Here is a 26925-nt window from a genome sequence, read left to right as displayed (position 1 = left end):
CAACCCTTTGATCCCCAGAACCCTGACACTTGGGAAGAACATTATTTTCTTCAACCCATTGTGTTTGTATATTTTTTTTGTGAATTTGATGGCCTTGGCCGAGCCCATTAGCCAGATTTTTTACCTTCTTCAATAGGGAACTTGCACATTTTTTTTATTAGATAATAGTCAGTTTTGTTTAAAAATGAGATTTCCAAAATTTCACGCTTCAAAAACTCGTAATAACTTAGAAATACATATTTAAAGTCTTCAGCGGTATAAAATAGTTCAAACGGCACGTGACGTCACATAGTTTTGCATTAGTTTTTATTATGGTTATATTTCGCTGTGTCTAGGGTACACGCTAACGTGTACGCAAATAAAAAAGTTAGGTAGACGCGAATTAAACTTCATCAAGCCAGTGACGTCATTATTTAGTTTGCGCAGTGACTATATATTTTGGTACATGCTATTTTGATATGTTTAGTGTTTGTTTGATGGAAACATATTTGTTAAGGGAAGGGAAGCAGAACTATTAAGATGTTTCAAACTTAATTGTAATAAATCAATGTGTATATATAAAAGTATATATTTAGGTTAGCAAAATAATTATATGTATTTAGTTGACATGACATGTAGGTACAAAATATTGTTAAAATAATTTTTATACGTAAGTGAATTATTATAATCAACTATTCTAAATGCAAAATAAGCCACAATTTAACTAAAAAAATTATTTTATTAACGTTTAGACGTCCAAATCGGATGTCATTGTCAAAATACAAAAATTAGTCAGAATAAATAAATTATTAGAAAAAATTGTTTACTAAGCAACAACATTTTTGTTTAATTTAATAATATTTTGTATTTTGACAACGACATCCGGTTTAGAAGTCGAAACGTTAATAAAATCATTTTTTGGTTAAATTGTGGCTTAGTTCCCATTTAGAATAGTTGATTACAAAAATGCCACAAGGATAATAGCTTCAGAACAAGTTAATTATTATTGTGAAAGCTTTAGGTCTTCTTTTTATTTTAATCTTTTACGGTAATACATACTATTTCATTTATAACTAAAAAAATGTATATTAATTTATAGTATCTTATCTTTTTCGTACTGTTTTAAAATGTTCTTAAACTCATTAAAAGAACTAAATAATTGTCCACACTCCGTAGTTAATTTAAAAACAAACACTAAACAAATAAAAAATAAGAAATCACTGACACTCTAACTTTTTTATTTGCGTACACGTTAGCGTATACCTAGACACAACCTTATATTTAGGTATATTCTTCTTCTCATTCTTTAGTTTATTGGCCTCCACCTACTTGGGTATTTGGCAAGCTCATCGTCGTGGAATAAGTCAAAAATATTTATATTCTAATGACATTTATCGTATGTCATTGTAATAATATATACCAGTTTGTTGACATTGGAGTTTGATATAGTTATTGAAGGAAAGGAAAGAAGGTTTACTATTGAAAATAAAACCATTTTGTAAAAGTACAAATTTTCTATGAATAGGTCAAACGATCAAAAACACTTGTAACGTCACATAAATGTATTTTCTACTGACGTTTATAACGTCTAATTTAAAATTCTGTTTACTTTATTGGAAAAATGTAAACGTAAAACCAAGTGACGTCACGATGCGTTTGGGACCACCTGTTTTAATTTGAATTTTTAATCGTCTTTAGGGGCCAAACGAAAGACAAACAAAACTTTTTTATCTTTGATGCATGTTTTAAATTATGTTCTGTTGTGATTTATAACATTTTTTTCGAATTTAAAAATTTATGCAAGTTCCCTATTGTTCCTTTGTTTGATATTATGAAATCTAAATACATACTTGTATTTGTCTGTTCCTTTGATTTATGTACCTTCGTTTATTTCCAGCTGTTTTATGTCTGTATTCTCCGTTCGTCCCATTCTTTGTATATTCCTGTTCTAGTTTCCTTATCATAAAACAGAGATAATCTTCGTCTTATATGATCACTATTTGATCAACAAAACTTAGGGTGTATAAGTGATCGTTTGTCACTGGTATACCTATTCATTCGCACTTTCTTTTCCGTGGTTTCAAGGTTATTTCCAGGAATATTTTCAACAGGGTAGGGTATGTGGAACAGCCCTGTAGAAGTCCCTATGTTGTGCATAAATGGACTGCATATCCTATTATCCGTTTTGATAGCTACTTTGTTATTCTTGTAGAGTGCTTTTACTGCTTTTATTAATATTAATGGAACTTCGATGTCTTCCATTGGGTTTGTATACCTTGAAAAACATCAAATTCCAGTCAAATAGAACTTAAATTTATAGATGACGTTATAAAAATACCCTCATATTATTTTTGTTCTAAATAATTTATTAAAGAAAACCGTTAGTGGGAGGTCCTCAATTTCTCGAATATCGTATAATAATAATTCAACAAATTTGTCATCTATCTTCTTCTTGAAGGTTGTTGCTAAACTAAATATAATTTGTCAATGTTTTCGAATCAAAAATCGATTGTGTTATCCTACTTTATAAAAGCTTTGATCTATTAAAACCATGTTTATAGCTATGTAGGCACGGTGGAGGCTTGTGTTCTTAATTTATTTCATTAAATATTTAGGGGATTGTTCAGCTAAAATTAACGTTGTATGATGATAAGTGATTTAATTCATAATCGATAATTACTTGGAATGTTTTTTATATCTATTTTTTCTGCCTGTCGTGTATTAAAAAACATTCTAATACGTAATAAAACGTTCAACAAACGACTTTCTTGAAAATACTTGCTCTTTAAAATGAGATTTGCTATAATTAAAAAAAAGTTAATAAACAAAATTGTTACTGCAAATTAAAAAAAAAGTTTATAAACAAAATTGTTACTGCAACTTAAACCCAAAAGTAAGCCTTTTTCAATTGTTTATAATTATTAAAATAAACAAAACACATATTTCACAATGTTTGGTTTTTGTGTAGTTATTAATGGGCAAAAGACGAGTCTGATCGGTTGAGCAGTTTTTAAACAATTCTATTTGTTTATCTCATTTGAGAGAAAAAAAGAGACACAAAATTGGCTTATTTCCAACTAAGATAGTAAATTAATTTGACAGAGTAATAATTCGTAAAATTAAAATAACAATTCTTCTGATTTTTATGCGTTTTATTCTCTTTGTAAATATTTACACACACCCCCCTAAATGCGTGTATATACGCGAACTTTTCGATTCTTTCAACCTTACTGAACCGAAAAACGGGCCAAATCTTATTTTAAAATTTAGTAAAAGGCCAGCCAATCAATGTGTCAACCATCCAGGGCCCCCGCTACCATATGTGCAAAGTATGCAAAGCACACGGGCGCCATCCTTTAGGGGCGCCAAAACCCAGGGTAAAAAATTGCAAAGAATTTGAAAAAAAAACAAAAATTAATTTTAAAATAAAAGTTGAGAAATTAAATAGAAGAAACGTATAAATAGAAGAAAACCAGAATACTTCGGCCGTACAATAATTAGAGGACCTAAATTCCATCTACCTCGCTTTATACCTAATACAAGAAAAAGTGGAGTGAAAAAGATGGATTGGTCGAAATTAACTTTCATGATTGTGAAATATTAGATTAAGAAGACGAGGGTAACTATAATAAATACACACATTTTATAGTAGGTATATCATCCAGTTACTGCCGATTCCTATATGCCGATTTATGACGGTTTTTCCCAAATAACCCAAAAAGTAAGTATTTTATCGAAAAAAATGCTCTTATCAAAAAAATAGCTTACAAAAAATGCTATGAAAAAATAGCATTTTAGCGTAACTTACTTACTTTTGAAGTTATAAACTTAAAAAACAAAAAAATATTGTTTCACTTTCATTTTTTTATAAGCTTTATTTTTGGTAAGAACATTTTGTTCGATAAAATACTTACTGAACTTACTGAAATAACTCTATAGAACAAAAGTTGCTTAAAATTAGTCATTTTATCCAATTCCTTTTTTGAAAGTTTCTATGTTTTTTTACCCCCGAGATGGGGTGAAACTCACATCCAGGGCAAAAGCAAACATGCGCACAATATCACTTTTTTTATTTGACATGTTAGGTATGTGTATGCCAAATTCTATATCAATGCAAGCAATTCTTTAAAATTCGGAGGTTTTGCAATATTTTACCGTCAGTGACTGGACTATAAATGTGACTTCTAAAGTTCAGTTTTTTGCTTTATTTCAAGCACCTACCTACCTACCTACCTTAAAAAATAAATAGCAAAACATGATCCAAAATGCCTTAAGGGGCGCCAAAATCCTTTTTTGCACACAGGCGCCAGTTACCCTTACGGGGGCCCTGCAACCATCCATTTTGGTCCAAGGCTATAGGTTTTACGGCCCTCCCCATTTGGGTCTGTTTTCCGTTCTCGTCCCCAAAACTCCCAAAAATTTCGTAAAGTCTAGTCTGACCTCTGCGGCTTCTGATAGTATTGACCATTACCTTTCCAACACATGTTTAATTTTGAAAATCGGCTATACCATTTAAAAGTTACCGAGCTCAGAAATTTGACTCAATTTCTATTTAAAAAGAAGAATATGTATGTATCTTTTTCGACAATTACGCAAAATTTCAACCTACGAATTGAGCCAATAACTGAGCGTTTGTAGGAGGTCTCTAGATGCGTCTAACGGTGTATACCTCATATCTGGGAAAATTCAAATTTTTTAAGTTATAGGCCTCATCCATTTACTAAGGAAAAGACCGGTTTTTTAAGCTCATTAAATTCTATAATACCTTCAGTTATCATATTTGACCATCAGACATTACTTGTCAATACCATTAAAACTCATGTTTAGTGATCAAAATCGGTTAAGCCGTTTAGAATTCATCGAGCTCCAAAAGTAAAATCCATTTAACAAATCACCGAAATGGTCTAGTTGTAGTGGTTATGACGCTAAATTTGATCGGATAATCCGAGTTTATTTGCCAGACATCCCAATATTGGTTTCAATCTATTTTCGATGCACACAAAGAATTATATTGAAAAAAAAATTGGGATGGATGGATATGAACTCGGATGGCCCTATCACGAGTTTAGTGTCGTAACCACTAGATTATTGGCGATAATGCGACAAAGGCGACCATTTATAATGCTTAACGAGTAATTGAGAACCATTACATTCAAGTTCATACATTTAATTTATAAAAAACTTTGAAAAACTCTTATTAATACAAGAATAAAAAAACCACTAAACGCCATAAAAATGAGTGGCGCAACAAAAGAGCTGATATGAATATTACATATCGCAAAAATGTATTTTCATTTTGATGAAAAATAAAATTATAGTTTTATCTTAAAGATTTTTCCATAATATTTGCTAAATTTGAAGTAAAACTCGCCACAAAAGAGCTTCAAAATACAAACTGTATCAAATAGGGATGGGAAAAACCTACCGGTTTAAACCTAAAACCGGTTTTTTTACTTCGCAATAACCGGTTTTAGCGGTTATTTTTTTGTCCCGGTTATAACCGGTTTTTTCCTTTTAAAGTAAAAACCGGTTATTAGGTTTTTACGGTGATTAGGATTAGGTTAGGTATTATTTTGGATCCCAATCATAATTATTATTCTCAAGTAATTATTCCAAACAAAACCATAATTCAAATTTTATTTTATTTTATAAAATACAGAAGCAAACTGAAAATGCAATCTCACATCAGCCAGAAACAATTATTAAGTTTTATTATAATATTTCCTTGAAAACGTATTTGTAATCATAATATTTACATAAGAAGTGATCTGGTTGAATTTGACGCAAACATCATCTATTTTTCACACTTAACTCTTGACATTGAAAGTGGGTGAATGACTTTTTCTGATTACCAAAAATAATGCTCTGACTATGAATATCGAATGACTGATTACGAATACGAATCTCCAAGAATTTCGCTACGTTTTCAAAACGATACATTCATACAGGAAGTATTAAATGAGTTAAAATGTACCTATTCTACAAATATACAAACGTGTTAAAAGTAATACATGTTCTTTCGATAGTACTCATTTTGATCATATTGATATTGAGTCGAATGGAGTATCGCAAACTAAAGTGTATTGTAAATGTAACTTTGTAACTTATTGGATTAAAAAAACCGAAAACCGGTTTTTCCAAAAACCGGTTTTTTTGGCCGGTTATAACCGCCAGGTTAAACCGTAAGCAAAAAAACCGGTATAACCGAAAACCGGTGTTATGTCAAAAACCGCCATCCCTAGTATCAAAGTTACACTTTTGTGGCCCGATTTACTTCAAATTTAGCAAATATTATAAAAAAATCTGTTAAAATAAATTTAGAGTTTTATTTTCCATCAAAATCAAAATACATTTTTGGACCACGTAATATTCATTATCAGCTCTTTTGTAGCTGGAATATTGTTTGTGCCACTCATTTTTACGGCGTGTGACGATTTTTTTTATTCTTGTGCAGGTTATATCCTATAGTGGCACCAAAAAACAGAAATATAATAATGCTGTTTCCCTTTCACATTCGCATGCTATCCACTCATATATTTTCCCATCGGGAGCAATAACTCGAGTATTATAAGTATCAACGTGTGGATGCGTCGTGTTTTTCCAATTATCCCTAAAAGGTAAGAACATCGCCACACCAAACGTACGATCGGTTCGAAAATCAAGGGCACATTTACAAACTTGTCCTTGGCCCTTTCCCAACAATCGATCCTGATGTCTTGCAGTTCGTGCCTTCCTTGTGTATTAATTTTAATGAAGTCTGCTTTTAATTTACATGCGGAGTGTCCGTCAATTGTCGTCAAAGAAAAAAGCCGCAACAGACAGCCGTAAAATAGAAAAATTCATTTTATTAGTAAAAACTTACTAATGAGATAACAAACTTCCAGTGTAAATGGTATATGGAATGTTATTAAAATTTTTTTAAAAATTATCCAAATTCATTATAGACCAGGGCGCATCTGTAAAAATATTAGTACATTTGGACGTTGAGAGGTGACTCGAAATTTTTGCAGAAATTGCTTGAAAATAACTCAAATAATAATATTTGAGTTATCCTCCCTCTCAAAAATGTCCGGAATATTGTTTAAATAATCAAAATGTCAAAAAATTAAGGAAAAATTCGATTTTTTTCTTCGTTTGTTGATTATAACTTTGAAAGTATTCATTTCCGAGAAAAGTTGTACTGACCTAAAAGTTGCGTAATTAAATTTCCTACAATATAGAATTGGTTAAAAATTTAAAAAATAGTCACCCTTCTTGCAAAATAGCAATAATTGCGAAAAAACCATACAAAAACAAGTATTCGCATTTTACGTTTTTTCAATCATTTATGCTACACTTAGGACCTTCATATTTCACCCAGAAAAACTTTATGATACATTAAAACAGTACTGTAAATTTCATTAAGATCGGTTCAATAGATTTTGCAAAATAAATTTTGCAATCCAGCTTTCGTAAAAAAAATTCATTTTTTCAAAATGTTACAGGACTGAAAATAAAGCAGATAGCAAGTTGAAATTTTTTTGCGTACAGAAGTGTACTGTACCTTTCATTTTCAATTTGCAAAATTAAAATCGATCAACTACTACAGCGTCAGGAATTTTTTTAAATAAACATTAATTATTGGTGCTACGCGCAGAACAGCGGATAGTTTGCTCTGATTGGGCATTCCAATGACCTTTGATAATGATGGATACATTTTAATTTTTATTACATTTCGATATAAATAAATTAATTTGTTTATTGCAAAATAAAAACACATACTATATCTTTTGAAATAACACTTTTTTAGCAAAAACTTTCTTTAAATAAAAGTTTATTATTTTTAAACATATGCAATTGTTTAAACAATATTTCACAAACAATAATAAAATTAGTTTGATTTTTGTGAAGTTAAAATGTTAAAATACAACAAAATATAGAGTAAGAAAATAATATATTAGATAAAAATTGGAAGAAATTTTGGTGGAAATCAACTTGTGTGAATCGAACACCGCTATCCTGCGCGTAGCACCAAAAATTAATGTTTATTTAAAAAATTTCCTGACGCCGTGGTAATTAATCGATTTTAATTTTGCAAATTGAAAATGAAAGGTACAGTACACTTCTATAAGCAAAAAAAGTCAACTTGCTATCTGCTTTATTTTCAGTCCTGCGGCATTAAAAAAAATTTTTTTTTGCGAAAGCTGGATTGCAAAATTTATTTTGCAAAGCGTGAGAAGACGCAGCAGTCGGCTGGCAAGGTTATGGGATCAGTATTTTGGGATAAAAGTGAGTTACCCACATGTCTAAAGAGAAAGGTATTCGATCAGTGTGTCCTCCCAGTCTTGACGTACGGATCAGAAACACTTACCTTAACTAAAGCCTCGGCTACCAAACTAAGAGTCACGCAGAGAAGATTGGAGCGGTCAATGTTAGGAATAACTCTGCGAGACAAAATCAGAAACGAAGAAATCAGGAGAAGAACAAAGGTGACTGACGTCATCGAGAGGATAGCCAGGTTGAAGTGGAGATGGGCAGGACACGTAGCCAGAATGACAGATGGGCGATGGACGAAGAGGTTATTGGAATGGAGGCCAAGAGAAGACAAGAGAAGCGTCGGTCGACCGCCTACAAGATGGACTGACGACTTGAGAAAGGTAAATAAAAACTGGATGAGGGCGGCGCAGGATAGATGGGGCTGGAAACGAGGGGAGGAGGCCTATGTTCAGCAGTGGACTTTTGAGGCTGGATGATGATTTTGGGATGCGCATGGTATAATATCCATAGACTATCTTGAAAAGGGTAAAAACATTAACAGCGACTATTGCATTGCGTTCTTGGAGCGTTTGAAAGACGAAATTGCGAAAAAACGGCCCCATTTGAAGAAAAAGAAAGTGCTATTGCATTAACACAGCGCACCGTATCACAAATCAATCAAAACGATGCCAAACAATGAATTGGGCTCGTATTCACCAGATATGGCTCCCAGCGACTACCACCTGTTCGCTGATCTCAAGAGAATCCTCGCTGAAAAGAAATTGAGCACCAATGAAGGGGTAATCGCCGAAACTGAGGCTTATTTTGAGGCTAAAGACAAATTGTATTATAAAAATGGTATTGAAAAGTTGTATGACCGTGACCGCTATAATCGTTGTATCGCCCTCGAAGGTATTTATATTGAATAATAAAATCAAATTTTATAAAAAAAAATTCTTTCTATGTTAGCCTACGAACTTTTCAGCCCGATTATTTTGGTCGATTGAAAATGAAACTTTCAAGGAAAATTAATCATAGCGATCTTCCGGAAGTTAATGGAACTAATCAGATTCCAGGAATCGTCGGTATACCCCCGAACGATACGACTCTATTCGTTGTCTGATCAAAACTATTACGTTAGCATGTTTAAAGTCATTATTTGGCTTTCTAATTGTTGATGTTACTAAGAATACGACAGAAATCGTCTAACTTCTATTATCGGCAAAGGTTTTCGTGACGCAACTATTGTTGCGTGACAACCGTTTTGCCAAAAGAACATCACTTTCAAGTTCAGTATTTTGCATACCTTTCGTACCTTTTGGATCTTGAGAATCGATATTTTTGAAACCAACTCGTTCATTACAGTATTCTTTAATGATACGAAATTGAACCTATTATAGAAATACTGGTTTAATAGTTGGTAGATACGTATACGTAATAATATTCGGTATACAGTTTCTATTTTAATATTAAACTGCACGATATTCAAGGAGAATAAATTATTATCGTTACAAAATGTGATATATCAATTGCGGTTTAATCTTTTATACTACTACTATCGGTTTACAACGTTCTCCTAAGCCTTCCGACTCCTAACCACCATTCTTCTCTGTTTAACCATAGACCTGGAGGGATTTCTCTCTTTTTCAATTCCCTCCCCCATGTTCTTCTCGGCCTTCCACTTTTCCTTTTCCCTTGTGGTGTCCACGTCAAAGTTTATTTGGACATTCTCTGTACATGGCAGTACCATATGAGTTCTTTTGTTTTTATGTCATCAATTATTGTATGTGTGGCTCCGATCATTTCTCGTATTCTCTCATTTGGTATTCGATCTCTTCTTGATTTGCCTGCTGTTCTTTGTTTCAGTGGACAAACTTCACTGCATATGTGATTCTACTTTTAAGTATGCTATTGTTTATGCGCTGTTTGTTCGCTTTTGGTCCCACAGAATGCCGTTCATCAGGCATATGGCTTTTCTACCCTGTATGTTTCAGTCTTTTGTAGCAGCATCGAGTGTTCCATCTTGATTTATCTTCATGCCCAGGTATTATACTTGTGTTCGTCACATTGTTTAATTTCTACCCCAATGTTGTGTCTCTCCAATACACATGGCTTCAATATTCTTAATGTTGACTTCGAGACCCCAGTTGTTATATTCTTCTATTAGCTTTTGTGTCATGTAACTCAAGTCGTCATGATCCTGAGCAATCAAAATTGGATCATCAGTGAAACATAAAGTGTATAGTGTTGTCTCGTCATTGAAAGGAGTTCCCATGCCATTACATTTTTTCCACAGTTTAAGTGTTTGTTCCAGATACATTTTGAAAAGGGTAGGCAAAATACGACAACCCTGCTCCAATCCTTTCGTGACCTTAAATCCCTCAGACATCCTTGATCCAGTTTTAATTTTTGCAGTCGTTCCATTATACAGACTGTACAGATTTGATAAGACCATGTTTAATGTTGGTTTGATGTAGGGTTGACCATAGTTTTCTGAGGGGCACACTGTCATATGCTTTTTGTACGTCTACATACACCAGGTGAACTTCTTTATTGAGGGCTGTTTTTTTTTCAATAACTTGCATAATAGATTACAGGTGGTCTAATGTGGACCGCCCAGCTCTAAAGCCAGCTTGCCCCTCTGCTTCGTAATTTCTATAGTCATTTTCTATTTTGTTCTTAATAAGTCCCATACATCCTACTTATTGTGCTGTTTATCGCAATTCCTCTGTAATTTTTACACTGGCCCTTGCTGCCCTTTTTGTGGATGATACGATAGTTTCCATTCTTTTGGTAATTCTAATTATTCTTTTATAAATACAATATTTAAATCTGGCGAAGTAAGAAGTTCATGGTAACGATGTATCGATACATTAAATATATCGATATATTTAAAAATTTTATCAATGTTTTATCGTTTTATTTGATATTTGAGATTCAATATGTATCGTCCACACAGGATCTTATCTTAAAATATAAATATCCTTAAATTTTTGAAATTCTCAGTGTATACTATATTAAGGAAATAACCTACATAAACAAGATGTTTCGACCAGTCTTATCTCATTTGAATAATATTAAAATATTTATACCCTAAAATCAGCCCTGTGATGGATGACCGAAGTTATCGTTAACATAAAGTTATCCTGTAGTTATGTTATAACCATCGAATTGGTGTGATGTATCATACTTAACTTAACTATTTGCGTTATTTCTTGACAGTTCTTGAGTTATCTGGTCACTTTATAACGCGACGTTAAACCTCAAGTTATGAGATAACCAGGGGCGTGCAGTCCATGGAAGCAAGGGAAGCATTGCTTCCCTTGGTTTCCGTAGTAATGCCGTACCAACTGAGTAACTGAGATAATTTAAAAAAAATTGAACAAACACATAATAAGCAGGATTTTAAGTTGCATACGAGAATATTTATTTATGTAGTACAAGCAGCAAGTACCTACCTAATAAGAAAAGAAACGTATTTTACTCTATTTTTGTCATACAGTAAATAACAAAGCAATGAAATAGGTACTCATACCGTATAAGCAGCGCTGCATGCAGCATCCTTCCGTACTCGGACCATGATCGTATTTCTACGGTGGTATTCGGAGTTATATCGGCATAATAATCTGATTTTTAAGTTGCTTCTCTCCAGCGACTCCAGCCTATGTAAAAATCATCGGGGTTACACGGTGAGCGGTGAGTTCAAATTTGGGGTATATCTTTAGCTTATAAGCAGTTTTGTCAGTTGCATACGAAGATGTTTTTGGTGAATTTAAATGGGATTTACCAACATTTGACAATGACGGGCTTCGTTGACTGATTTTTTGAAAGTATGAAGATGGATTTTATTGAATTATTTATATAAATAAATACATAGAATTATTTATATTATAAATACCAAATATAAATATTATTTATATAAATAAATTATAAAATATGTATTAGTGTTTTGGAAAATGGTGAAAATGTGAAAAGTGGGATACAGAAACCATAAATAGCTCGAGAAGATTTTTGGATAGTTTAGATTATTTGAATTTTATTTTATAACTTAGCTTTTTTCAGAAATATTTCTATTCTCAGATAATTTATTTAATGTATTGCAATGCAAGATAAACGAGATTGGTTTCTGTGTAAAAAAATTAGCGTATTTAAAGATATTATTAACAAAAAGAGATTTTGAGCCTAAAAGGAAACGACTAGGTACGCACTGATAATGTTTGAGATGTCGAATCGTGCTACCGCCGACTATACTATTTACCAGATTTTAGATCAAATATGCCAACGAATGGAAAATAGGTTTTAAGAATTTTGATGACCGAGACTTTCTTTAGCTGTGCAATTTTAATACATTAAGAAAAACACATTTTCCTGAAAAACAAACAAAATCTTTGATGCGTCTTTATGGACAATATTTTGACTTGATTTCATTACCTTCAGAACTAACAGCTTTATATGAGACTGAGGATATTGAGTATTGACACAAAAAATATTGCCAGTGAGTTACTAATATTTTTTTCCACCTACCTCTACCGAAAGTATACATTTCCTGAACTGATTGTAGGGAGGAAAGTCTTACCTACTTTTCGTCCCTAGGGAGACAAAGTACTTTTACTCCCTAGGGAGTATACAGTATACCTAGTAGTATGTATACCTTTTATAAAGGATTTTTCTTGTTTTCTTTTTCAATTAAATATAATCTGATTAAAGAAATGTCACAATATCCACGTCTGTACAAGGAAGTTATAGACAAGTTTTCGAAAAATGGTAGAAGAATTGAATTACATTATAAATAGATGTTTTTACAATTTTTTTATAAATTGCTTCCCCTGTTTCAAATTTCACCGCACGCCCCTGGAGATAACTCTGTAGTTATGCAAGGTTAGGTTCATCTTTTGACTTGTTTTTAGACAGAAATCAAGTGAATTTAGAAGCTAGTAATTTAATAATTAAGAATAGAAGGGTAATACAATTTTAAAAATTATACAAAAATCGAATCGAGCGATGTAAGTTGAAATTTTATTTTAAGTACCTACTGAGCTTTCTATCCAGAGTTGCCAGATGATATTTTATAAATCCCCCACTTAGAAACTGAAATTCCCTGAAATTAAAGCTCAAATACCCCAAAGTCCCCAAATTTAAATTGTTGCCGCATTTTAATAAATTATTAGTCAAATGAAGAGAACAGTAAAGCAAAATGCATACTACAATATCAACGAGGGCCATGGAAATAATTCATAGTTCCTATCGTCTTCGATTATATGGGAGTATAATATACAGTTCTATGTACCGGGTATCCCAATAAGAATGGCTCTCGGCCATATCTCAGGAACCGTTTATAGTAGAGCTTTGAAATAAAAAATTTTATAACAAAAGTTACCTCAGGAAAAGCCTGGAAATTATTTTCATAATTGTGGGTCCACCGCTAGAGAGCGTAATTGAATATCAAAAATAAAAAAATTTAAATTTTACAAAATTTTCCTAATGAAGGGGTACTGGAAATCCGATCATCGTATTCTTCATAAAATTCTGCGCATATTTGATCTCACAAGTTTAAGTCTACCTTTGCAAATAAGAGGTGGGGGTGAGTGGGAACCTTGTTATGAAAAAAGGGCTGTAAATCCGGTCCTGCTAAATCAAATTTTGCAAACGGGGTCTTGTTGAAGACAGATCTTTTTCGTTAATGTAAAAGTTATAATTTCGAACCAGCCTAATAAGTAATAAGTCAGAAGGGAGGCGTTATTTAATTTTTTTCAGAAATCTGGCTTTTTTTGGAAAATATTAAATACAAGTATGCCTTTTTAATCCTACATTATAAAGTTAGATTAAATTAGCAATAGAATAGCGAAAACCGCATGTCGATACCTTTTTTCTATCTCAAGATATCTTAAGAAACGTGTAAATTTTAAACATAACTGTTGCTGTCACCGGTAAACTGAGTTAATGAAAACTAGTGCGCTATGGAAAAAAACAAAGAAATATTTTCCAGATGCCAACGTATAAAAATATAATTAATTAAAACAACAATATAAAGACAAACAACACTATAAAATATAACAAAGAAATAAAAACAACTACTTAGTGACGACCTAAATATTCAAATTATTCTCCATCATTTTTGAAGCAAGCATTTACAATACTAATACACTACTCGAGAAAACATTATCCAGAGAATACGAAAGCATCTCAAGAGCAGAAATTGAGGCCGCTGTTCAATCTGAAAGAGTAAATGCTTGCAACGAAAATGATTTGCAAAAATTTGAACATTTATGTCGTCACTAACACTAAATAGTTGTTTTTATTTTTTTGTTGTTTTAATTAATAGGGCTTTTCAACGCTTCTCATTTGTTTCGAGCCTCTGTCATATGTCGTATAATCCATGATAATATTAATAGTAATAGGTGTACGAGATATGACCGATGCTCGAAACAAATGAGAAGCGTTGAAAAGCCCTATTATATACGTTGACATCTGGAAAATGTTTCTTTGTTTTTATCATAGCACACTACTTTTCCTTAACTTCGTTTACCGGTGACAGTAATGTTTTTAAATTTACACTTTTCGTATGATATCTCGAGATAGAAAAAAGGTATCGGCATGCGGTTTTCGCTATTCCATTGCTAATTTAATCTAATTTTATAATGTAGGATTAAAAATGCATACTTGTATTTAATATTTTCCAAAGAAAACTAGATTTCTGAAAAAAATTAAATAACGCCTTATAGCTGGCATATTACTTAGTAGGTTGGTTCGAAATCATAACTCTTACATTGACGAAAAAGATCTGTTTTCAACAAGACCAAATTTGCAAGATTTGATTTAACAGAACCGGACTTACAGCAATTTTTTCATAACAAGGTTCCCACTCACCCCTACCTGTTATTTGCAAAGGTAGACCTAAACTTGCGAAATCAAATATGCGCAGAATTATATGAAAAATACGATGACCGGATTTTCAATGCCCCTTCATTAGGAAAATTTTGTAAAATTTTGATTTTTTAATTTTTGATATTCAATTACGCCCTCTAGCGGTGGACCCACAATTATGAAAATAATTTCCAGGCTTTTCCTGAGGCAACTTTTGTTATAACATTTTTTATTTCAAAGCTCTACTATAAACGGTTCCTGAGATATGGCCGAGAGCCATTCTTATTGGGACACCCGGTACATTCGCAAATTTAATTTACCATGACCCCTTAAAATCATCCATAATTTTCCGCCCCCAAAAAATCCTACTACAATTTCTGCTTAGAAAAATTTCAATAGACGCTTTCAAATTAACCCAAAATTTTGGGAAAATACACCAATCTGGCAACCCTGTTTCTATCTACCGTTTGAAAGCAACTTAGAAACACCAAGGAGCCCAAACAGCTGTTTGCTGTTCGGTCATCGGCGGTAGCCGACGACGGGTATGTTCGGAACAATCTCTCGCACTCACTCCAACTTGTACTATTTGTACATAAGGCTCTCTTTGTTACTTCAAAATTTGTTCCTCAAAACTTCTTTCTAATATAACGTTGATGATATAACTATCTCATAACTGCGAGCGATACATCACACCAAATTTTACCTATACAGTTATGGGCCCCTTATTCCTGAGAGTTATCTTAACTTTAACTCAAACGTTAAACTTAACTTCGGTCATCCATCACAGGACTGAATGTTTTCTAAAATTTCAGGTAGTAAATATAATCTTTTAACAGTGCAGTATAATAGGGCAAGCTGTCTCAACCATACTAAAATTATTTCAATTTGAATATTTCTCACGTAGTAACCATTCTGTGAAATATTATCCTACGCTTGATGAAATTAATTTCTAGTAAAATAATTCAATCCAAAAACTGCATTTTAATAAAAGATTTTAATTTTTTAGGTCAAGGAATTGGGGATTGTTATTCGTAATTGCTCTTGTCTTGCCACCGACGTCCAAAAGATATTTGAGGTAAGAATGTAAACAAATATTGAGATTAATTATAGAGATTTTTCAACGTTACTGTCATTTATTTTTATCTATATTAACATTTTTAGGTCTATTGGGCACTAGGAGCAGATAATGCCAAGATACCTCCCCAATGGCCAGCAAATCTATCTACGCAAATTAATTCCCAAACACCGCTAGCATTAGTTTATAACAACGAAACCTTTCAAACATATTTTTCTGTAAGTACAAACAAAATTTGATGATTTGTTCATTTATTTAACGATAATAGTGCAGTTACTGGAGGTGGATATGAGCTATTACCTCCGATTTCGTTGAACCTCCATAGATTTGCATGAAAATTGGTGAGTGGTTAGAGGATATCTCAAGGAACAAAGGTGACATATTGCCAACTTGTGCTTTTACCCTGGGGTTGGATGCCACCCCTTCTCGGGGGTGAAAATTATTTTATTGAAAATAACCCCATAATTCGATAGAGGGACAAATTCTAAGCAAAATTTGTTATATAAAGTTATTAAAATAAATCAAAACATTTTGAGTTATTGAAGATCAAAGATTTTAATTTTTCTTGAGAAAAATGCATGTTTTTAACCGATTTTTCATCAATAATTCAAAAACTATAAGTTTTTGAAAAAAATTTAATATTACCAAAATTGAAGCTAATAAAAAATGAAATAAATCCTTTACTGGAAAATCCTTTTAGTGTTAACTAAAAGTGAGTTATAGGTAATTGAATATATATTTTTCTCGGCGAGTAAAAAAATCTAAGTATTTAAGCTGAAATAACGGGAAAATGATGCATTTTATAACATAAACTTATTAAACATTTGTCAAAGTACTTAAAAATATATATTAAATGAGCCCTTGAACATGTTCATAGCATTAAAATTTATGCACCAAAACTTTTTCAAAATTTATTTTTTTTTAATTTTTCCAAAAAATGTTATTGTTTTTTTTTTAATAATTCCGTTTATTTTTAAGATATCAGGTTTATCTTAAAACCGTTTGGAAGTTAATTCCAAGGGCTATTTAACCACTAGACCCCTTATTTTTTTAAAAATAAAAGGTTAAATGGCCCCGGTTGCATGGTTTTCACAGCAAAATTTAAGATTTAAACGTTTCTATCTCGGTTATTTATTACCCTTTGGAAATAGTAAAACAGGTAAAATATTTGACACAGAATAAACTAAAATTTGGGTATGTATCATTTTTTACGTATATTGAGTATTTTTGGAGTTGTTATCAAAAGAATATGAAAATTGAAATATTTTTAAAAATTATGATATTTTTAAATTATATCTTTTTTTCAAAAATATGCATTCTGAACCGGTCAAAATTATTGAAATCATTACTTATGCTAATATAAAGAAGTTATTGTAAGAATTATTATAAATTTTAATTTTTGTGGAAATGGCGTATGTGTTATTTTTCACTTTTTCCTAAAAAATTCGAAAGGGTTCTTTTATTTTCATCATAACTTGCTTAATTTTGACGCTATTAACTTGTTCTGAAGCTCATTTAATAGGTATTCCGAAATACGTTGACAAATGATTAGCAGGTATATTTTATAAATTGCATCGTTTTCCCGTTATTTAAGCTTGAATACTTAGATTTGAGTACTCGTCGAAAAAAATACACATTCAATTGCCAATAACTCACTTTGAACTAACATTAGTATAGTTCTTTAAGTGAGGAATGCATTCAGTTTTTTATTATTATCAATTTCAGTAATCATAACTATTTTGTAAAAGCTTATAGTTCTTGAGTTATACGTGAAAAACTGATTTAAAACATGCATTTTTTTACGAAAAAATAAAATCTTTGGTCTTTAATAACTCAAAAAGTGTTGATTTATATTAATAACTTGATATAACAAATTTTGCTTATAATTTGTTCCTCTATCGATTTATTCTATTATTTTTAATAAAATAATTTTCACCCTCGAGAAGGGGTGGCATCCACCCAGGGTAAAAGCGCAAGTTGGCATTATGTCACCTTTGTTCCTTGAGGTATCTTCTAATTATTCACCAATTTTCATGAAAATCGATGGAGGTTCAACGAAATCGGAGGTGAAAACCTTCAGTGACTCCACTATAATTTGTTTATTAGAAATTAAATAGATTACATTTTAGTAAATAACAGATTCTGACATAGCTTTACATCTATTAAGACTTATCCTGGAGCAGACTTAGAGACGGACCGAGTCAAAACTCAAACGTGTGCAGAAAAGTAAATTACAGTCATACGATCTGCGTATGCTAAAAGAGCTTAATACGAGAATGAGGGTCCCAGCCACGTTCAACGAGCAAGTGACTGCAATTAGAGACGAATCGAACGAAGAACAAACGATCAAACATATTACAGAAATCAGTGACGGTTTAATGCATCATGGGGCCCTAGGCGGTCATAAGAAGTAGGCCCCTTTATAGCGACGATTTACTTAAAACAAATTTACAGATATTTATGTTGTTTTGGGAAGTAGTTACTCCAAAAATAAATTACGACAATGTAAAAAAGATCATTTTTCTTTTTTTTACATTTTGCAACAACTGATCATTAATAGTCCATAGCTAATATCCCAAAGAAAAAAGGGATATTGTCTCGATGTGTGATTTTGCCCTGGGTATGAGTGCCACCCCTTCGGAGGTGAAAAAACATACATTAAAAATAAGCGCGGAAATGGATAAACTGATTAATTCTAAGTAACTTTTGTTCTATCTAGTTTTTTCACTAAATTAATACTTTTTGAGTTATTTGCGAGTGAATATGTTCATTTTTCAACAAAAAAAAAACACGTTTTTAGACGGTTTTTTGCAAATAACTCAAAAATTAAGTATTTTATCTAAAAAATATTCTTAGAAAAAATATAGCGTAGACAAAATTTAAAAAAAAAATGGTGTATGTATGAAGTATTTAGACCCAGTATAAGCAGAACTGGAACTAATGAAAATTAGATTCTTATTCATGAAAAATCATCACAACTTGTTTAAAGTGTTAAAAAAGTTTTATTTTTGTTTTTTTCTAACATGTTTCAAGTATCAAAATTAAGCAAGTAAAGCTTAAAATAATGTTGATTCCTTTTTTTGGCAAAAAATCTTGAAAATTTATGAAAACCTTGAAAAAACTTATAAGTATATTATTTATATGATCTGTAAGTTTCACCGGTTCACAGTGCTTATATTTCAAAACAGTGGGATTTAAAGTAAAACAAATTTTTGAAATTTTGAAAAAAAAAATTCTTTTTTTTCAAAATAACTTAAAAATTTATTAGTGATAAGTACCAAAAATCTTAGAGTAAAAAAATGTAGGTTTTTCTTTTTTGAATATTTCAGATTTTTGCTTTTTTGGAAGATGAAAATTGGTTAAGATATGACTGTTCAAAATTTGCATACCCTGGGTAGGGAATTTTTCATTTATTAAAAATTAATAAATGAAAATAGTTTCTATCCTTGTGGATCGGTACTCACCGGAGGAACCGCAGACGTTCGGATACAATTAGCGTCTCTTTGCAAAAACAATGACTAATTTGCTAAGTAACAAGACATTTACTCAACACACACACTACCCATTACACTAGATACCTGATTGGAAAAATCCACTGTACCATGCCAATGGCCATTATTTGTCGAGACATTAAGGCAAATAAAAAAAATTGCATACACTTGTGATTAGTGACTTGTTCAAGCCCTTTCTACTACAGCCTTTTTATAAATAAGCACTGTGTACCGATAAAACTCACAGAGCATATAAACAATACATAAGCAAAGTAGTTTGTGAAGCGGTAAGGATTAATTTCATTTGGGATGCTAATTAGGGGGAAATTTTCACCAGTTTTTTTACCGAAAAAATGGGATCAACTTTATTCTGTGCGTATCTTGCTTACTTTTTATGTTAGAATTTTTTAAAAAAACAAGAATAATGCTTTTTTAAACAAGTTATGATGAGTTTTCCATGAAAAGTGCTTCATTTTTTTTTATTATTTCACGTTGAAATATTCGATTTGGAAATTGACATAGAAGAACCTACTTTTCATTAGCTACAACTCTGCTTCTACTGGGTCTACAGGCTGCACACACACACCATTTTTTAAATTTTTATAAGCTACCTATATTTTTGCTAAGAATATTTTTCCGATAAAATACTTACTTTTTGAGTTATTTTTAAAAAACTATCTAAAAATATGATATTTTTTGTTGAAAAATGAAGATATTCACTTGCAAATAACTCGAAATGTATTGACTTGATGAAAAAACTCTATTGAACGAAAGTTGCTTAGAATTAGTCAGTTTATCCACTTCCGGACGTATTTTGACGGTATATTTTTTCACCCCGAGAAGGGGTGGACTCGGCCGTAGAGCAAAATCACACATTGGCACAATATAACTTTTTTCTTTGACATGTTAGCTATGCTTATACCAAATTTCATGTCAATACAAGCTCTTGTTTTAAACCCAAAGGTTCTTTAAAATCCGGAGGTATTGCAATATTTTACCATCAGTGAATGATGGACTATTAGGCCCATTGGTATGTAGAAATTGAAAAAAAAAACGTACCATACTAAAATAATTACCAGCTTCTATGCAAAATTTGAATGATTAGAACATGGAATATAAAAATGCCTTGAAGATAACTGCTTAATTGGTCTTGAAGTCGGTTGTATTTTCCTAATATTTGACAGAAGACAAAGCAAAAAAACTGAGTTTGATTGGAAATCATAAATTAACCATTCTCTTTTTTGTCTCAGTTAGCCCTATTTGATTTTCTTAACATTTTTGAGCTAGAAGAAGAGGTAAATGATGGACAAAGAATATTACAGCAGGAACCTTATTCTGCAATAACACAGCTAAGGAGCGGCAAAGTAGCAGACCTCCATAATATACAAGCATAATTACTCAAACTAATGGACAACGAATCCTCCTCGATTAACAATTGTCTCCTCTAATCTTCAATTTCTTGCGCTGACCAGTCAGCAATCTTACACTATTGGCCAAGAAATGAAAAAGCTCCCACTACTCCACAAAAACAGGGATGGAACTAGATAGGGAGATTCTTCCATTTTTACTCTAAAAGAATATATTGAAGTTTTTCAGAAAACTGTGCGATTATTTTTTCATTAAAATCATTTTTTTCTTTTCTAAGTTAGGCAATTTTGTAGTGGTAACACTGCTTTAATTACGGTAGTATAAACAAAAAATAGCAGGGATAACGTTATATGTGTTTTTTGTTGTTTTATTGTAGTTTTCTTGTTATTCATCACTGATATTTATCATTCCAGAGCTCTCCGCCGCCATTTAACCCGACAGGTCGTACGAACGACATCCACGCTTTGACGACTGTCATAAAACATGCCGAGAAGTTCGTGTATATCGCCGTAATGGACTATTTTCCGTTGATGATATACACACCCAAAGTAAAGTACTGGCCCGTCATCGACGATGCCTTGAAAACCGCTGCGATAGAACACAAAATTAAGGTAAGACTTGAGTATCTTTATTTGAACATTATATATTCGATAACAGAACTAATCTAATATACAGAACTAATCTCTAATATATACAGTAAGGCCACAACTACGATCCAACTTGAACAGAATACACACCCGATACCTACCAAAAGGGGCGTTAGACAGGGAGATACGATTTCGCCGAAGCTCTTCAACCAAGCTCTAGAAGACATTTTCAAGAGATTACAATGGGAAGAATATGGAATCATCATTAACGGCCAATACTTAAATCACCTAAGATACGCTGACGATATCGTCATTATCGCTACAGACAAGGAACAACTACAAATAATCATACAACAACTAGACCACGAAACCAGTAAAGTTGGATTAAATATGAACTACAGCAAAACAAAAGTGATGACAAATCAAGAGGATGAGTTAAGAATCGTAGTTAAACAATACCAAATAGAGGAAGTGCATGAATACATATACTTGGGACAAATAATGAAATTGAATATAATAGAGACAACCAAACAGCAGAAATAAAGAGACGAACGAAGTTAGCGTGGGCCTCGTTTGGTAAGCTCAGCTTCATATTGAAGATTAAAAAATACCCTCAATATCTAAAAACGAAAATCTACGACCAATGTATTTTTCCGGTCCTTACATATGGATGTCAAACATGGCAGTGGCGTGCTGGAACTTTTCAAGCGGCCCGGTGATTTTATAGAAAAGCGGCCTCCCATCCTCATTTTACCTTCTATTATCAGGATGTTTTATTCATTATTTATAAAATCGAAAAACAAAAATATAAATTATTTTTAAATCAAACATAAAACTTTGAATTATATGATTTTTTTTTAATTTGGTATATTTTTTTATTTAAGAATAAGCAATCTTACAAATTAATAATAAATTACATGTATGACAATAGTTTATGCAGTAAGGCAGAAACCATGATTTGCTGAATAAATAATATAATATGAATTTGATGTAAAATAAGATAAAAGTAAAATAAAATTTTGAGAATTTTTCAAGTATATACAAGTACAATGCAAATACTTTAATTTAACAATATTTAAAATGTTAATACAACGCAATAATCTAAACATTCTTTTGCAATTATTTCATAAAATAATTACTTAACTCTCGATCAATAATTTCCGTGTTAAAACAGATTTTTGAGCAAATTCGTCGATTATTTCATCATTTTTAAGCTCATAAAAAGTGTCTGTATCTATAGCCATTAGCATAAAATGTTTCCAAGTGATCTTGTGTTAAACTACTTCTTAACCGATTTTTTATGTATTTCAACGTTGAAAAGCTTCTTTCGCAAGATACTTGTGTCCGTGAAAGAGTTAGTAAATGCTTATATGCCATTTGAATTTGGATAAGCACACTGATATAAGTTGTACTTATGCAAAACAGCATAACAGCAAGCCATACAATCTTTACACACGGTGGTGAAGTTTTCACGATATCAACAATATTGTCATTTGTTATTTCGTATTCATTATCACTTAAATTAATAATATCATCCTTCATATTTTCTGTAGACTGAAAATATATTCATCATTAACTCGATCTTCTATAATTTCAGTATTTTCCAAAATCCTCTTTTTTTTAATACAATCCATTTATCAGCAAAATCCACGAATTCTTCTCTAATTGCAGTCGCAGATATAGTAGGATAAAGATTTCTTAATTTTTCAGTACTTAAATGATTTAAATCCCGTTAAAGGCGCTAGAGGTAGAGTGCTTATATCATCATCAAACGATTTGTCTTGATCAAATCGTTTTTCGATAGGTACTTCCAATAATTAGGTAAAACATGTGTAAGACGTTTGTTCATTTTTTATTCTGCAGAGTATATACATGTTTGATGGAAATTGGAAAATTATAAAAAATATACTTGTATGCTTGTATGTATGAAAATAAATATTATCTGTAGCAAACTATTTATGTAGGTATATAGAGTCTTATTCATTTACTTAAATCCTATTTTACAATTAAAAAAAATTTAAATTTTTTGAAATGTTTTATTAATATTATTAGCAAAATTAACATTCGATTAGAAATTAAAAAAATATTTTTTTGTAACATCTAAAATTTTTTGTGAAAAAAACCTATTTGACCGGCCTTAAGAGGCCGCGGCCTCTCGGTGATTGCACCGATTCATTTATATGGCCAGCACGCCACTGAAACATGGACGTTCACAAAAGCGAATATGGACAGAATTGCGAAAACACAAAGAGCAATGGAAAGACAAATGATCAACGTAAGACTGTCAGATAGAAAAAGGAATTCCTGGGTAAGAAATATCACAAAAGTTAAAGATGCTACTCGTCAAACAGCTAAACTAAAATGGAAATTCGCCGGTCATACAATTAGACAAAAAGAAGAAAGATGGAATAAAATTATTACAGAGTGGAGACCATGGACATATAAATGAAAGAGAGGAAGACCACAGATGAGATGGGTAGATGACCTAAAACACCAAGCAGGCTCAAAATGGAGGCACATGGCTCAGGATAGAGAAAGATGGAGGAGCGAGGGGGAGGCCTATGTCCAATATTGGATGTCGCAAGGCTAATAGATAGATAGATCGATATTCGATAAGACAAAGCCATTGGAAAGTTTGCTTCACAAGCCGTGTTATTACAATTGGCTACCTTGAAATGCAAAAACCGAATAAAAAAGTGCATAAAAATGGTAATCCTACAATAAAATATACTTAAGTTTACTTTCTATTATATCTACTAGACAAGGCGAAAACGGCGGGTTCTTTGGAGAAAATATTCCCATGAGATTTTTTTGCATAATCACATTCGTGAGACATTCCAGAATAAGATTCAAGAAGTCGCCCACGTGAAAAGTGGTCCAAATTTTTTTAACAATTTTTTTTAATCAAATTGCTAAAATCAATATGCACGTATTCGGCGGCCGTCCATGATGAGTGCGAAAGAGATGCCATTCAGGCAGTCCAATACAGCCGCGTCAATACGATCTTACCACTCATTATTAATAATTAAAAATAACAGCTTATTAATAAATTAATGACACAAATTTCTTCAGGATTATGAAGGGGGGGCTTTAAATTTGATTTAGTCACTTTCTGACTTTTATAATAATCATTTTTAACCGAGTTATTAATGTCTTAAAAATGGCCATTTTCGCGTTTTTCAAATTTTAAATTGTTTATAACTCGAACACGGTCAACTTTAGAGAAAAGTTACAAGAGACCTATTTTGTCCGAAATGGCTCTAAAAATCTAAAAAAAAAATTGTCTGGGCCGAAAATATTGTTTTATGCACTTTGGTTAAAAAAAAATGTTAAAAAAAATTTGGACCACTTTTCGCGTGGGCGACTTCTTGAACCTTATTCTGGGGTGTCTCACGAATGTGATTATGCAAACAAATCTCATGGGAATATTTTTTCCAACGAATCCGCCGTTTTCGCCTTGTCTGTACACGTTTCAGCTTTTTTGGTATTATCGGATACAGAAACTTGAAATATGTTTTTGAATGGATGCAGGAAACAGCTCCAGTTGTAAGAAAGACCTTCACTCCAATTATAAGATAGACATAGCGCACTGTAGTCTCTCTCTCTCTCTCTCTCTCTCTCTCTCTCTTTGTATCTTTTGGTAGTACAAGAGACTTTGACTTGTAGACTTTGAAACACGATGCAAAGGAAAACGAATAAAAAAGGTGGAAGACAACCGTAAATACATATCTTTTTAGCAGCACCGTCTGTAAATCTGTCTAATTTTTTACTTACTAATGGCAAATGTTAATGATAAACTGGAATAACGTATTAGGATAACAATTGGTCGTTTTTTCAGGTGAGGTTATTGATAAGCTGGTGGAACCATTCCAGACCTGCTGAAGATAATTTCTTAAAATCATTGGCAAATATCAACAACGCTTATCGCGGTGTTAGCATTGAAGTGGTAAGTAGATTTATTTATCTGTGTAGAGTTATGCTTGAAAAAAAATATACTTATTTATTACTATAAATTCCGAATTAAATGATTTAACATGCATTTATAATGCTCTATAAATATATCATGTCTTGGTCTACATGAGTTGGCAGGTCATTGCAGACCAATACAAATACAGATGTAATTGCTATTTAGAGTAGGGACACATACTGTTCCCGGATAGTTATATCCATTTTCACCGACTTTATGTCGTTTAATTTAATACTTTTAAATATATAGTCTTCAATTTAAACCCAACCACTGTTTCATTTTTGCGATTATTAACACAAGTACTTCAAAGTTCACTAAAGATGTACTGATAAGTCCTAAAACGTTCGTTGTGAATAACTATTGTAATTCATTTGGATTTTTAATTTAATTTTTAATTAACTATTGATACAAATTACTCAATAAGGAACACTCAATAAGAAAGGAGTCCCTGGCGAATATATGTAAAGATTGTGAGAGATATGTATATTCTAATGAAGTTGAACGGAAAATTCTATAAAACAGCCATAAGACCGGCTATGATGTACGGAACTGAATATTGGGCAATGAAAAAGAAAGAGGAACAACGAATGCATGTGGCGGAAATGAGAATGCTTAGATGGATGAGTGGAGTGACAAAGAAGGATAAAATTAGAAATGAGTATATTAGGGGAAGCCTAGGTGTGATGCCAAAATGAGAGAGCATAGGTTAAGATGGTTTGGTCATATTAAAACATCGAGACGTTAATCACCCAATACGAAGAATAGTTGAAGTGCAGATTCCTGGAAGGAGTAGGAGAGGAAGACCAAAGAAGACCTGGGGGAAGACGATAAGGCAGGACATGTTGGTAAAGGGATTAAAATTGATATGACCCAAGATAGAATTGTGTTGAGAAATGCAATTAGGGCCGACCCCGCATAGGGATAAGGCAAAGAGAATGATGATGACAAATTACAACAGTAGCTTTCATTTTGATGTTAAAGTTTTTTAGTATTTCTTTACACGGCTCCAGTAGACAATATTTTAGTTAATCCCAGTGCTCGTCAAGATCATTGGTGTCTAGGTTCAGTTTGCTACGATTCTTATTTAATTCGTGTTAGAGGCATTATTTTATGTTGAGTTCATTAAAGTTGCTTGTATCTATTGTAGGAATTCTTTTATGCCTTTTAATGTTGTTAAGTGTGAGTGTACTTCTGGCGATAAGTGGGTTGTGATCTGAGGCAACGTCTTCTCCGGAATATGGTTTCACGGCTTGTACCCAGATAGCACAAGTACGTTTTATGGACATCCAATGGACGTACATCTGTGTACATTGGAACGTCCAATGGACGTCCCGCTAAGGTACAATGGACATCCGATGG

The 26925-nt window shown here is 32.1% G+C and overlaps 1 protein-coding gene across 3 annotated transcripts in view; it reads left to right on the top strand.

Moving 5' to 3' along the window:
• Positions 1–26925, top strand: part of LOC114325269 (5'-3' exonuclease PLD3-like) — a 112050-nt gene that overhangs the window by 69933 nt on the left and 15192 nt on the right. For all 3 annotated transcript variants that reach the window (XM_050656630.1, XM_050656629.1, XM_050656631.1), the window contains 4 exons: positions 16085–16153; positions 16240–16371; positions 21426–21623; positions 25438–25545. In XM_050656630.1, coding sequence (XP_050512587.1) covers positions 16085–16153; positions 16240–16371; positions 21426–21623; positions 25438–25545 — 507 coding nt within the window. The remainder of the gene's footprint in view (positions 1–16084; positions 16154–16239; positions 16372–21425; positions 21624–25437; positions 25546–26925) is intronic.

The sequence above is a fragment of the Diabrotica virgifera genome, chromosome 7 (assembly GCF_917563875.1).
Source record: "Diabrotica virgifera virgifera chromosome 7, PGI_DIABVI_V3a".
Taxonomy (NCBI): domain Eukaryota; kingdom Metazoa; phylum Arthropoda; class Insecta; order Coleoptera; family Chrysomelidae; genus Diabrotica; species Diabrotica virgifera.
This window is presented reverse-complemented; position numbering and strand designations above follow the sequence as displayed.